At 46.7% G+C, this 15,297-nt stretch overlaps 1 protein-coding gene across 8 annotated transcripts in view; it reads right to left on the minus strand.

Annotated features, from left to right (window-relative positions):
• The window catches only part of tnksa (tankyrase, TRF1-interacting ankyrin-related ADP-ribose polymerase a), a 72,318-nt gene that overhangs the window by 13,982 nt on the left and 43,039 nt on the right, over nucleotides 1–15,297 (minus strand). For 4 of the 8 annotated variants that reach the window (XM_076980842.1, XM_076980844.1, XM_076980845.1 and 1 more), the window contains 6 exons: nucleotides 9,374–9,394; nucleotides 7,597–7,691; nucleotides 3,928–3,994; nucleotides 1,998–2,184; nucleotides 421–542; nucleotides 226–317 (listed from right to left, as the gene is read on the minus strand). In XM_076980842.1, the coding sequence (XP_076836957.1) occupies nucleotides 226–317; nucleotides 421–542; nucleotides 1,998–2,184; nucleotides 3,928–3,994; nucleotides 7,597–7,691; nucleotides 9,374–9,394 (584 nt within the window). The remainder of the gene's footprint in view (nucleotides 1–225; nucleotides 318–420; nucleotides 543–1,997; nucleotides 2,185–3,927; nucleotides 3,995–7,596; nucleotides 7,692–9,373; nucleotides 9,395–15,297) is intronic. The other 4 variants (XM_076980846.1, XM_076980843.1, XM_076980848.1 and 1 more) reach the window with 1 other exon arrangement.

The raw sequence follows: 15,297 nt of genomic DNA on the forward strand, positions 1-15,297 counted from the left end.
TCCTGGACTTGATTACTAGGATTTGATTGTGAGCTCTCGTCACCACCAGTGACCCACCGTGATAGACCCGCTTTATTGACGTATAGATTGTGGCTTTAACACTGCTGAAATCTAATGAGTTTGTCCAATCAGCCAGGGCTGGAAGCTGGCGGTAAAGAGCCGAGGGTGGGACTGGTGTGTGTGTGTGTGTGTGTGTGTGTGTATGGAGGCTGCGCTCACACTCACTCTTTGTTCTTTTCGTTGACGTTGGCCCCTTTGCGCAAGAGCAGCTCGGTCACCTGCTTCCGCTTGGGGTGTGGAGAGGCCACCACGCAGTGCTGCAACACAAGCACATCAAACGTCACACCAGGAGAGCACGCTGAAGCTCTCGCGGGGCTCCCAGCTGCCGCAGCGGGGACAGTTTGGGGGTGATGGACTCACCAGCGCGGTCTCGTGCGTCTGCGGGTGCTTGAAGTTGATGACCTCCAGGGCCAGAGTCTTCTTCACCTTGGTCATGTCAGCCTCCCGTGATGCCTGCAGGAGCGAATGCCCCTTAAACTCGTCTGTGGGGAAAAGAGCGGGAAAACGGGCTTATGTGGAAATAAAAGAAATAACCAATTCAATTCAAAGTAACAAGTAAATTCCCAGACGGGTGGTGCTGCGGGACAAAAGCCCAGGTGAAGATGCCGCCATCATAAGCTCTTTATTTCCATTTCTGAAACATTCCTTTTATATTTTTAGGTAAGCCGACTTTGCCTCATGAGAGATCATGACTTCACTTAAGCTAATCACAGGAGAAAAAGGCTTGAGAATTCTCCATCCATCTTTACAAATGGCTCTTTATACACACACAGAAGCATTTCATTTCCCACATGAAATGCAGCATCAAGAGAGAGCTCCATGTTGCAGATTTCACGGTAGAAAGGTAAAACTTCCCGCCCCATCCTGGGAAAAGCCAGATGGAAGCTTCTGTGAGCCATATGATCACAGACAGCTGCTGACAACCCTCCATCTCTGACCAGCCCCCCCGACTGTGCCAGGCGAGAAACGCTGGGCGTTTAAAGCTGTCCTCCTCCGACAGCTGAGACGTTTACCTCAGCCAGGCACCCAGAAGAACACCGACCTCAATCGGGCCCACGCTGCTAGCCGCCCTGCACGGGCGTCTCACGTGGGCAGCTCACGTGGGCGAGTGAGATGTGGTTTATGCGCCTGCTAAGGCGACGGGCGAGAAAATGCTCAGCGTGACTCGGATCAGTGCGTAGACACAGGAACATCAGAGATGTCTGCGTTTACACCCCTAAACCTGGATCACAATCTAGTGTCCAACGTCTACAGAGTCAGCTATAGTGTTTGGACATGTATGTGAATATTTTGCAAGAACAGAAGCCCCTCGTTTGGCAGCCAAAATCAGCCAATATTAAGGTCACACTGACGTGTCCTTAATACTATCAGCATCAGCAGAAATGCAGCTGATGAAGCACTTTCATGTCTCCTTAATATCACTTTCAACTTTATATATGAAAATCACATTCAGCAATGTGACGCTATTTATTATAGCAACTCAATAGTTCCAGCTACTACAGGTCACCAGCAACTCACTTTGTAAATACAGGGCCTTGGCTGACAGATGGAGATTCATAGAATCCATTCAAGACAGGATGAATTATGTCTTTTACGGTTAAAATCACAAGTTAGGCGTTAAGATTATGTATAAAGCGGTTGCTTTAAATGTATTGTTCGTAAGGACTGTTTGTAAGAAAACTGACAGTTGAAAATTGAGAAAAACGGCTTGAATCTGCTCTTTGAATGTAAAATGTTATATACAATATCAGTTATTTTCATATGGCTTCGGGCCCCCTGTAAGAGCCCTGGTGAAGATGGAGGTTAAGATTTTTCACAATGGAAAAGGTCTGCCCCATTATCAAACCTTTCACTTCATAGCCCCGTGTAGAACGTGTACCCTTTGCTAGAAACAGGAGTGGCCCAATGGCCCAGAGGGACGAAGAGGGCATACTCACAGGTCAGCCTCTCTTTGAGCTCCGGGGTAGGGGCCATGTCCACGGCGCTCTTCCCGTGACAGTTGACCAGGGTGGGGTCCGCACCGTGGCTGAGGAGCAGCGAGCAGACCTCCACGCGGTTCTTCGACGCGGCCTCGTGCAGCGGCGTGAACTGCCACAGGTCCATGGCGTTCACGCAGGCGCCGTGCTGTGGGCCGAGAGCAGGCAGGATGAGAGCAAGCGACCGATCACCCCGCCGTCCCGAAGCAAATTCCAAAATGCATCAAAACCCAGCAGAGTGGCGCTCGGATAGCGACGGCACGCCCACAATCGGTCAACTATGACTTTCTCAGCTGGGGAGTCAGTGCAGAAAATTGAGTAAACAGTGCTGAGGGAAGGAACATCTAACATTTTTTTTTTTTTTGGCAAATGTCACAAAATCGAGCACGCGGGGAGTCACGCAGGGGCCAACAGCTTTCGCAAACGTCTCCGATGTGCTGCCAAACTCTCGCTCCACGCGACAACAAAGAAACAAAGCAAACGGCGTGACTGCAGTATATAGGAGTCCACGGTAACTCCACCCTGAGCCCCTCTGTCCACGGCTGCGTCTGATAACGGTTGTTTTTAATCGCTTGTCTGATCGTGGTGCGGGATCTTTAATCAGATGCAGAGCGAGGTGTTGAGGCAGATGCATCGTGGGGCGGAAATGCGAGGTACTGTCGACGGTCTGAGAAGAGGACACGGGAGGAAGGAGTTGTTCCATCTGGAGACGGGCCACGTGCTGCTCCGACGGCGTGGGAGTGTGCTGGGCACATGGACGCGCGTGAGACACCACACACACGTGACACGCTTCCACACAGCACAGGCTGCACTGAAGGAAGCTCTTCCTGCACACTGGGGGGGGGTTACTGCCCTGATGGAGCAATCAGCTGCATTCAGTCAGCGTCCGCTGTGAGGTACCATAGTGTGCCACTCACACAGAGACGTGAGGCCCTCCAACCACATGACACGTGTAAAACCTTGGCTTCTAAATAAATATATCCTCTGCAAAATGCTCCACAAATTTATACGGCCCCAAGTTTTTAAGTCGTCATTGTTTTAGATTGCATGGCAGAACTTCACAAGAACCACGTGTGTCCGTGCCCGTGTGCCCGTGCCCGTGTCCGTGTCCGTGCCCGTGTGTGTCCGTGCCCGTGTGTGTCCGTGCCCGCGTGTGTCCGTGCCCGCGTGTCCGTGCCCGCGTGTCCGTGCCCGCGTGTCCGTGCCCGCGTGTGTGTCCGTGCCCGCGTGTGTGTCCGTGCCCGCGTGTGTGTCCGTGCCCGCGTGTGTGTCCGTGCCCGCGTGTGTGCGTGTCCGTGCCCGCGTGTGTGCGTGTCCGTGCCCGCGTGTGTGCGTGTCCGTGCCCGCGTGTGTGCGTGTCCGTGCCCGCGTGTGTGCGTGTCCGTGCCCGCGTGTGTGCGTGTCCGTGTGCGTGTCCGTGTGCGTGTGTGTGCGTGTGTGTCCGTGTGCGTGTGTGTCCGTGTGCGTGTGTGTCCGTGTGCGTGTGTGTCCGTGTGCGTGTGTGTCCGTGTGCGTGTGTGTCCGTGTGCGTGTGTGTCCGTGTGCGTGTGTGTCCGTGTGCGTCCGTGTGCGTGTGCGTCCGTGTGCGTGTGTGTCCGTGTGCGTGTGTGTCCGTGTGCGTGTGTGTCCGTGTGCGTGTGTGTCCGTGTGCGTGTGCGTCCGTCCGTGTGCGTGTGTCCGTGTGCGTCCGTCCGTGTGCGTCCGTGTGCGTGTGTGTGTCCGTGTGCGTGTGTGTCCGTGTGCGTGTGTGCCCGTGTGTGTGTGCCCGTGTGTGTGTGTGTGTGCCCGTGTGTGTGTGTGTGTGCCCGTGTGTGTGTGTCTGTGTGTGTGTGTGTGTGTGCCCGTGTGTGTGTGTCTGTGTGTGTGTGTGTGCCCGTGTGTGTGCCCATACCTTCAGCAGCAGCTCGGTGACCTCGTAGTGTCCGTAGGAGCAGGCGTTGTGCAGAGGAACCAGGCCGCTGTGCAAGAAACAGCAAAACGTGGTCATTCTTACCAGCCCCACACACACCACCATATACAAGAGTCTCTGGATATGTTCATAAAAATCAGAGTCATATACGATATACAATACCAGTGAAAAGTCCAACACTGACAGAGTATGTAAGTCTAATGTTTACGTAAGTCTAAGATTAATGTGTAAATTTGTGTCTAAGGAAAATAAATGGCAAGGGTCGGTAGACCAAATATGAACAAACACACACAGACCCACACACACAACAAAAAAAAAACTTTTACTTTAAACTTTTAAAGAAGCTATAATAGAGTCAATATATGAGCCCTTGCAATGATAAACCATGCATCAGCCATTTCCCCTTTTTGTGTAATCAGTAATTTTAGTGTTTGATTTTATGTATATTAAAATTACATTAAAATGCTAAGTATATTTAATTTAGTCTATTAAGTCTTACCTTACTTCATTTCTGTGGACATTTAAAAATAAAACTTGCAATAGCACCTATTTATTATTCTGTAGAATGTGGGAGGAACAGTATATGGATGTATGGTCCTTCATTGCAAGAGCAACACATGAATCACATACGTCTTGTTTCACTGTTTTGATACCTTGACTGAAAACATGTAAAATATACAGTTTGGAAGGTCAAACCTGACTGACAACGTATACACAAATATATATGAATAAACACACACACACACACACACACACACACACACACACACACACACACACACGTGTAAGGCGTGTGTAAGTGTGGAGGAGAGGAAGGACAGTGTGTGTAAGGCGTGTGTAAGTGTGGAGGAGAGGAAGGACAGTGTGTGTAAGGCGTGTGTAAGTGTGGAGGAGGGGAAGGACAGTGTGTGTGTAAGGTGTGTGTAAGTGTGGAGGAGGGGAAGGACAGTGTGTGTGTAAGGTGTGTGTAAGTGTGGAGGAGGGGAAGGACAGTGTGTGTGTAAGGTGTGTGTAAGTGTGGAGGAGGGGAAGGACAGTGTGTGTAAGGTGTGTGTAAGTGTGGAGGAGAGGAAGGACAGTGTGTGTGTGTGTAAGGTGTGTGTAAGTGTGGAGGAGGGGAAGGACAGTGTGTGTAAGGTGTGTGTAAGTGTGGAGGAGGGGATGGACAGTGTGTGTAAGGTGTGTGTAAGTGTGGAGGAGGGGAAGGACAGTGTGTGTGTAAGGTGTGTGTAAGTGTGGAGGAGAGGAAGGACAGTGTGTGTGTGTGTAAGGTGTGTGTAAGTGTGGAGGAGGGGAAGGACAGTGTGTGTAAGTGTGGAGGAGGGGATGGACAGTGTGTGTAAGGTGTGTGTAAGTGTGGAGGAGGGGAAGGACAGTGTGTGTGTAAGGTGTGTGTAAGTGTGGAGGAGGGGAAGGACAGTGTGTGTGTAAGGTGTGTGTAAGTGTGGAGGAGGGGAAGGACAGTGTGTGTGTGTGTGTAAGGTGTGTGTAAGTGTGGAGGAGGGGAAGGACAGTGTGTGTAAGGTGTGTGTAAGTGTGGAGGAGGGGAAGGACAGTGTGTGTAAAGTGTGTGTAAGTGTGGAGGAGGGGAAGGACAGTGTGTGTAAGGTGTGTGTAAAAGTGGAGGAGGCGAAGGACAGTGTGTGTAAGGCGTGTGTAAGTGTGGAGGAGAGGAAGGACAGTGTGTGTGTGTGTAAGGCGTGTGTAAGTGTGGAGAGGAAGGACAGTGTGTGTGTGTGTGTAAGGCGTGTGTAAGTGTGGAGGAGAGGAAGGACAGTGTGTGTGTAAGGTGTGTGTAAGTGTGGAGGAGGGGAAGGACAGTGTGTGTGTAAGGTGTGTGTAAGTGTGGAGGAGGGGAAGGACAGTGTGTGTGTAAGGCGTGTGTAAGTGTGGAGGAGGGGAAGGACAGTGTGTGTGTGTAAGGTGTGTGTAAGTGTGGAGGAGGGGAAGGACAGTGTGTGTGTAAGGTGTGTGTAAGTGTGGAGGAGGGGAAGGACAGTGTGTGTAAGGCGTGTGTAAGTGTGGAGGAGGGGAAGGACAGTGTGTGTAAGGTGTGTGTAAGTGTGGAGGAGGGGAAGGACAGTGTGTGTGTAAGGCGTGTGTAAGTGTGGAGGAGGGGAAGGACAGTGTGTGTGTAAGGTGTGTGTAAGTGTGGAGGAGGGGAAGGACAGTGTGTGTAAGGTGTGTGTAAGTGTAGAGGAGAGGAAGGACAGTGTGTGTGTAAGGTGTGTGTAAGTGTGGAGGAGGGGAAGGACAGTGTGTGTGTAAGGCGTGTGTAAGTGTGGAGGAGAGGAAGGACAGTGTGTGTGTAAGGTGTGTGTAAGTGTGGAGGAGGGGAAGGACGGTGTGTGTGTAAGGTGTGTGTAAGTGTGGAGGAGGGGAAGGACAGTGTGTGTAAGGTGTGTGTAAGTGTAGAGGAGAGGAAGGACAGTGTGTGTGTAAGGTGTGTGTAAGTGTGGAGGAGGGGAAGGACAGTGTGTGTGTAAGGCGTGTGTAAGTGTGGAGGAGGGGAAGGACAGTGTGTGTGTAAGGTGTGTGTAAGTGTGGAGGAGGGGAAGGACGGTGTGTGTGTAAGGCGTGTGTAAGTGTGGAGGAGGGGAAGGACAGTGTGTGTAAGGCGTGTGTAAGTGTGGAGGAGGGGAAGGACAGTGTGTGTAAGGCGTGTGTAAGTGTGGAGGAGGGGAAGGACAGTGTGTGTAAGGCGTGTGTAAGTGTGGAGGAGAGGAAGGACAGTGTGTGTAAGGCGTGTGTAAGTGTGGAGGAGAGGAAGGACAGTGTGTGTGTAAGGCGTGTGTAAGTGTGGAGGAGGGGAAGGACAGTGTGTGTGTGTAAGGCGTGTGTAAGTGTGGAGGAGGTGAAGGACAGTGTGTGTGTAAGGCATGTGTAAGTGTGGAGGAGGGGAAGGACAGTGTGTGTGTAAGGCGTGTGTAAGTGTGGAGGAGGGGAAGGACAGTGTGTGTGTGTAAGGCGTGTGTAAGTGTGGAGGAGGGGAAGGACAGTGTGTGTGTAAGGCATGTGTAAGTGTGGAGGAGAGGAAGGACAGCGTGTGTGTGTGTAAGGCGTGTGTAAGTGTGGAGGAGAGGAAGGACAGTGTGTGTGTAAGGCGTGTGTAAGTGTGGAGGAGGGGAAGGACAGTGTGTGTAAGGTGTGTGTAAGTGTGGAGGAGAGGAAGGACAGTGTGTGTAAGGCGTGTGTAAGTGTGGAGGAGAGGAAGGACAGTGTGTAAGGCGTGTGTAAGTGTGGAGGAGGGGAAGGACAGTGTGTGTAAGGCGTGTGTAAGTGTGGAGGAGGGGAAGGACAGTGTGTGTGTAAGGCGTGTGTAAGTGTGGAGGAGGGGAAGGACAGTGTGTGTGTAAGGCGTGTGTAAGTGTGGAGGAGGGGAAGGACAGTGTGTGTGTAAGGTGTGTGTAAGTGTGGAGGAGGGGAAGGACAGTGTGTGTGTAAGGTGTGTGTAAGTGTGGAGGAGGGGAAGGACAGTGTGTGTGTAAGGTGTGTGTAAGTGTGAAGGAGGGGAAGGACAGTGTGTGTAAGGCGTGTGTAAGTGTGGAGGAGGGGAAGGACAGTGTGTGTAAGGCGTGTGTAAGTGTGGAGGAGGGGAAGGACAGTGTGTGTGTAAGGTGTGTGTAAGTGTGGAGGAGGGGAAGGACATACCCTTTGTCTTTTGCATGCACATCTGCACCATGCTGCAGGAGAAGCTGGACGATGCGGACTCTGTTGTATCCTGCTGCCAGGTGCAATGGAGTGGACTGTAAGGCACAAGAGACAGAAAGAGGAATGATACACACACACACACACACACACACACACACAAGCATGCACACAACCTTCTAGAGGACCCAACAACCTAGAGCACAGTAACACAAGCCTTACTTATGTGAAGGCATTCCTGTAGTGTTGGTCTGGCCTGCCTCTCCTATTCTAGCACAGAGGTATGCTGGAGAACTGGGTGTGTAAACACAAAAGGGAAATAAAGGCTCCCTGAGGTGCCTGTGAGCGCTTCCACACAGCGGGGGGGCGGACACGCTTCATCACCACCCGCCAGCAAACGCACTGATCTGGCAAACGGCCCTGGAGCAGAGACAGACCGGACCACAGCAGGAACGCCTCAGTGCTGCTGCTCTCCGTGGGCAAGAATCTCGGTTCTGTGAGTCTAAGCAGGTGAAAAACACCTGCAAAAAATCAGGGAATCGTTTGCACTGCCATCCCATTCCTGAAATGACTGATGTCAAGTCTTAACAACTAAACATATCTATCGGTGAGATCAAAGTAAGCCCAAAATGCCCTGAATATTCAGTGTTCATTGTCTTAGTGAGGAAAAAAAAAGTGTCATTAGCCCATTGCATTGAACATAACTGATTAAAAAGCTTTCAGCACAACTTGATCAAAAGTCCCCATCATCCACTTCCCTCTACAAAGAGCTTCAATCTTTAAATGGTACCAAATTTGACTTTTTAGTACATGGTCAGTGTAGTGCATTATCAAATGCTACAGAGGACATATGGACTAAGTTGCCCGACAGGACAAACCGGAGCATACAGAACTAATCTGAATGTGAAATTTGAAATGAAAGCCAATCAGTTGTGTTTTCAAGCCAACACTTTTTATAAAAGGAAAATAAAACTAATGAGCATAAAAATCAAAAGCATCATGGAACAGCACTAATGGTTACTGGAGCGAACACAGCAATGAACTCCCACACAGACAGACAGCATGCTTGTGCTGAACATCCATGAGGCTGTTAGGGATGCGTGAGTCAGGTGGGACATGAAACAGGCTCCTCCCACCACCACAGCCTTGGGAAGGAGCACACAGGCATGACTCAACTCATCCACCACAGGAGGGGATCTTGGAGACCAAGATGAAGACACATTAGGCCTCCTTTAGAGTCCGCCTCTTCCTGTTTTGGTACATGGATTGTTCAGCCAATCACAAATGAATGCATAACTGAGCGCGTAAGCAATACTGAAGAAAACGCGGACTTTCTCTCCAAACCGAGGCAAAACGCAGAGGCGAGGTTTATGTTAGCATGCAAGTCACACAGAAGAACGGCAAAGGAAAAGAGTGGGTGGTTCAGGCCAGCAGGGGACTGGGAGGGGGGACAGGTACGGGGTTTGGGTTTAAGTGCACAGGAGGGAGTTGAAGAGGGAGAGAAACGGCCATCACGTCTCATGACAAAAGCAGGCAATGAGGAGAGCTGTTCCTCAGAGGAGGAGGAGAAGGGTTCCACCACAGTGTACCCTTCTGACATGGTTCGACAGCCACAGGCACTGCGTGAATGAACCAGGACCAACCAAAAGTCCCAAGTCTATAATGTGTGCAAAGAGCCAGCGTAGTAAAAAAAACAAAAAAAACAAAAAACAAAACAAAAAAGATGTAAAGAAATTAAACAGCGCAGTCAATCTAATAGCTGTTATTGAAAACAACTTACCAGCATTTTCTGAGATGTCGACTGATAGACAATGTTGCCAGAACCACAAATAAGAATAAAACAAAACAGAAACAAAACAAAAAACACAAATAATGATATAATGATTGCATCATGTCATTTTGGCAAGTACTAAATCTCTCTCTTTGCTTTTCTCCTTGAACTTCCCTAAGGATGCACCAGGCTCTTCCTCCTCTTCAGAAGGGCGCACCCAAAGCTCCTGCAGACTGGGACTCCGCACCGCCACAGTGATCCATCACAAATGGAACTCTCAACACCCAGAGGAAATGTGACCAGAGAAAACGTCGTCATCCATCATCCTGTTCCTCTCTGTCGCCACAAGCTTTGGGCTGTCTAGGCAGTGGGATCCCGCGTACTTAGCGCCTGGCGCGCCGTTGCAGCCGCTCGCTGGGCCTGCTAGCGGCGCTCTGACTGCTGAGCTGTGGGCAGTGCCCCGTCTGGGATGGACGCCAACGTCACACCTGAGGAGGACGTCCTGACACTGGGTCAGACCGAACGCTGACTAGTCTGAGTGGACTGACTGGCCCACCCCAGTCGCTTAACCCTCACAAACAGGACAGGAATGGCCATGCAATTCAGTTTAAATTCATCCTCTTTAACTACTAATAAATAGCTAAATATGTATCAAGATAACATCCTCTATTATGTCCTTCAATGAAATTGTCACTGAAATTCCTCAGAATGTATTTTTATCCAAATTTTCTGTCTAAGGTTAGTCCTAGTTAATTTGCATCTGCTATCTAGATGTTGCTCACACTACAGTCAGTAGCAGGGGCATGCTAGTGAGCATATGCCTCCCCCGTTAGGTGGGAAGCCAGCCATGCCATCTTTTCATGCCACAAAAGTGACAGAGTGAAACACATTTGTGGGAGGGAGTTTACTACCCAGTTCTACAGAGCTAACCGGCTAGTTCCATATACCTGGCCACAGATGGTGACAACAGGCATGACTGTGGACCTGCAGAGAGAAGGAGACGAGACACCCCTCTTACATAGGGAGCATGGTAAGCTGTTCAGTCTCGCATGCCGAACCATGAGGTTGTAGCTCTGCTGGGAATCAAACACAGGACGTCACCTGTCTCACTGCTCTGGAACCCACAGACAGTTGTTTATTTGTTTAAAAATGTTTGTGGAAGGGGGTTCCTGTGATAGGTGAACTGAAAGTCGGAAATCTCACAAGAGGAGTTGAACCTCAACATGGCAGTGGCTTGTTGTTGAACCAAGCTTCATTTTTCACTTTATAAGATACTAGATAACTCTCAAAGTGAGAGTCATCCTGCATAGTTTCCTGACAGCTGTTTTGTGAAACATACAATGGCGAACTCTTGCAAAGTCGAAGGTCCAGTCAACCCTAAGAAAAGCTCCACTATAGACATGAAGGACCTAACCACAGCTCAGGTCGAGGTGTGTTTGCTATTTTCCATTAACAGCAAACTCACATTACTCAAATCCATGCATAAAAAGATGTGAGAACTGCGAAAGTATGTCAGATATAGCCAAGCCGAAATAGACCCATTCAAAAATGAAAATGCCATGCTGCATTCCAATGTACTAACAAGATCAGGATGAATGGACACAACCAGTAAACAGAACTCAAAACTTCAGTGTTGTAAAATCCAATGTTGTAGCATGCAAGACAACCTTATATTTACCTCACCATGCAAACCAAAACGGCACAATTAGAACACTTTACGCAAGAAGAAGTGCTAAAAGCAGAGGAATGGAGCAGAAGGGAACCAGGCACAGCATGAACGACTACTTTTATAAGAACATTAATCAAAGAAGAAAGAAAATTGACCAAATAATGAAATTACAGAAGAGAATGACAACATGGCAATGTTATAGTGGACAAACTTTATATAGAAAACCAGCTTTACTGTGTGACTACAATAACACTGTGGCTGTTCTAATACATGCCATGTGTGTTACAAAGAGGTTACAGAAGAAAGGAGTCATAATAATGTAAAGGAAAGCAGACACTAAAAGATTCATTGTTGTGCCTTTTTGTCTACGCATCTCAGAGCCTCCCTCTATAATGTCTACTCATTCTCTCAAACCAAGTCTTGTTAAATGTGACACTTATGTTCATTTGTACATCAGTCAGAGATGGATTAAAAAATGTTTTAGACACCCACAACACCAATCACACCAACATTTCTACTTAAATACATGCTTCTAAATCGGTTTGAGCAGATAGTTTGAACAATCATTAATATACATGCAATCTTCACATCAACCAAACACCCACATTCACATGACAACACAGGGAGCATAATGCAAGAAAATACAAATATGCTAATATTAAAATCTGAACACATATAAACCCATGTCAGTAATTAAACCTTTCATCCTGGAATAGACAAGGATTTGGTTCACAGGGTAAGAGAACACAGATAATCAATTGCTTACATATACGACAAGCTATCCTATCACCCAATCAGACCACCAAAAACTGGAAAAGCTTCAATTCAAATATTTTCCTTGTCATATAAAACAAAGTGTAGTCAGTGACCATGCCCCGGTATCATTTAATTTCAAATGTAGTCAGTAGGCCCTAGTATAATTTAACTTCAGACATAAACAGCCCATGTTGGTAGCATCCAGACGGAACAGGCTTCTCTCTTTAAAGAGAGTGGGCATACTTTGCCAAAATAAATAACTCTCCAGAAACTCACGTTACTTTGGGAGACGGGTAAAGCACTGAGAGTGAAGATAATTTCATTATTAACAGATAAGAAGATAATTATCTGGAACCAAGAATCAAAGCTGTTGTTGGAAAATATGCTAAAGACCCTAAAGAAGAAACAGAAATGGAATTATTTAAATATTTGCAATTTCAACTAGATGGTGAAAAAAACTCGGTTTATGATTCAAAGACTTGGATATGAACACTTCAAACACAAACCATGTTAACACTTGGCAAATAAATAAAAAAAGAACAAGGAAATCATACTGGCTAAAAAGAACTTCCGCAGGGGAGACCTTGGTTATACCACAGAAGACAAATAGCATGCTTCAAGTATTTTCTAAGGAATTACACACTTCTACACAATATCCATCTTCAGATGACATTCACCGTTTCCTAGATGATTTTAATCTACCATAGCTGACCTCAGAAATGTAGAAATTCAGGACAAAGCAATAACTGAAAAATAATTTGAAAAGAATTCACTATAATACAGATGCCGAATGACAAAGCTACTTGTGTAGAAGACCTTCATGCAGAATCCTGTGCATTTGCAGCACATCGTACCTTACATCAATTTTTAACCATGATACAAGTTACTGCCCTATATCACTTAACAACAAATCTCAAGTTTGCAAACCAAAATAGTCTGACCAATCAAATCAAAATGTTCATGCCACTCACCATTACTTTCACCCTGATCAGACAGGATTCACTAAAGGATGACACTTTGAAAACCTGGGCAGACTCAACTCATTTTGATTTTCACAGGGCAACAACATAATCAAGTCTTCCTTATTATTACTTCCTTAGATGCTGAAAAAGCAACTGATGGGGTCAACTGTAAATTTCTCTTCGCAACACTGCAGAAATTTGGCTTTGGAAAATAATTTATTCATTGGTCACTATACCCTTCACCCCCCCGCCACCTTCAGCACCAATGATCCCAGATCCCAGAGTTTCACCCAACCCAGAAGCAACAAAGGTATAATGTACAAAAACACACTAGGCCATTCTCCATGTAGATGACGTATGGTTATACCTACATGATTCATCCAACTCTCTAGTGAAGACAATAACACTCGGATACATTTTCCAAAATATCTAGTCGCTCGGTGAAGCGGAATAAGTCCATCATTCTCCACATTAACAAGGGAGGTTGTAATGCTGTAACTGAAACCTACTCCCTGCTTTCTTTACAGGCAGCATTAAATAGCTAAGCATCCACATGTCTTCCCAACTCTCAGAGCCATTTCCTATTCATTTCAAACCATTACTGAAAACAAAAGATGAACTACACTGCTGCATGAACTTCGCTTTCACTGCTTGGCAGAATATCAACGGTAAAATGTCATTCAAAAAATAAAATTACTTGTTCACCATGTCCTCTGTTCAAACACACACTAGATGGCCCAGGGCACTGGATCGGCTGGAGCCATTCTCCCTTTTTAGGGGTCACAAACGCTAGTGCTCAGATTACCATTGGCTGCACATTCCACATATTTTCTAGCACTTCTCTCGGTCCTTGGTATTTCTTGACCTTTTCATGTTCCTTGTTCCTGATGTTGCTATGTTCTGTTGATCCATTACTATCAGTCTATACCTGAAAGTCCCACAGGATCTTTGCTCTGTGTTTACTGGTGTTTACTGCACCATTAGCTGGTGTGTGGCTCCTCTGGTGACGGTGCTCATGAATATTCAATATTGCTCAGAGACAGGTTATCAGCCAGCAATTGGATGATTCCTTCAGGATCCGGACCGTCCGTCGGTCAGTTAACCATTCAGGATGAGTTCCATCCTGAGAAGTGCAGTTAGCTTCTTCAGCCAGTATGTCATGTGTTGAGAAGTGCAGTTAGCTTCTTCAGCCAGTATGTCATGTGGTGAGAAGTGCAGTTAGCTTCTTCAGCCAGTATGTCATGTGGTGAGAAGTGCAGTTAGCTTCTTCAGCCAGTATGTCATGTGGTGAGAAGTGCAGTTAGCTTCTTCAGCCAGTATGTCATGTGGTGAGCTTGGTGCAAATGATTCACTGGGTCTTGGTTCCACATTTTGGGGTGCTGGATGACTTCCCTCTTTCACCTATTGTCCTGGTTCTGCTGTAGCATTAATGTTGTGCCTTGTCGATCTCAGGTTGTAGCAACAGTTGCCACTAGTGGATGTTGTTACACTGAGCTACTACTTGTTTTGGAGTTAGTTTAGCTGTTGGGTTTTGAGGCATCCATAGTTCCCAAATCAGTGTTTGGTGTGACTACCCTTTGCATTCAGAACAACAAATTCTTCTGGGTACTTTTTTAATTAACTTGGCATGAAGGTCATTCCAGACATCTTGGAAGATCTTCGGTGAACACTCAAATCCTTCTGTTTCTTCAGGCAATCACAGATACACTCAATATTGAGATCAGGGCTCTGTGGGGGACTTATCAGTTTTAGGAGTCCTAGTTCTCCTTCACGCTAAAGTTTCTTAATGACATTGGCTGTATGTTTAGGGTCATTATCCTGAATAAATGTGGAGATGCCTCCCTGATTGTTCTTCATGATGGATAAGTACCTGCCTGTATTCCTCATCACTGAAGGCACCATTAATCCTGACCAAATCCCTACGTTTATTTGTTGAAATGCAGCCACAAACCCACAAGGAACCACTATGCTTCACTGTTGCCAGTAAAAATCATTATTGCAGTGCTCTCAATATTCGTCAAGCATCTTCGACTGCTGTTTTTATATCTCTTCTGAAAACACACCTTTACAGGCATTTTTTAACAGCGTTTTCTTTTAGTTCTGCCAAATGTTTCATCTTTATTTTATGTTATTATTATTTAGTAATTTAGCTTAGTTTTATATTTTGACATATGATTATGTGCACTTGCGTGTGTGTATATATGTACAGGTTTGTATATGTACTGTATATATGCATATTACTTATGTTTATGTATTTGGTGATCTTGTGTGTTGATCTTGATGTGTTTTGTAGATGAAAATGTACAGCAATTTGGTCAATGTAAGTTGTATTAAAGTGCGATATAAATAACATTTACTTAATTACTGCTGTTCAGCTCCTCATAGAAAGAACTACCTTCAATTTCAGCCAATTATTTTACATTTTTGACTCATCACTCCAAAGCACCTGCTGCAACACTTCTGCACCCCACTTCCTATGTTTTCATGCATAGTTGAGTCACTTGGGCTTGTTTCCATGTCGAAGGTATGGCTTCCTGGCCACAATT

This window comes from Brachyhypopomus gauderio, chromosome 18 (assembly GCF_052324685.1).
Source record: "Brachyhypopomus gauderio isolate BG-103 chromosome 18, BGAUD_0.2, whole genome shotgun sequence".
In the NCBI taxonomy this organism is placed as follows: Eukaryota; Metazoa; Chordata; class Actinopteri; order Gymnotiformes; family Hypopomidae; genus Brachyhypopomus; species Brachyhypopomus gauderio.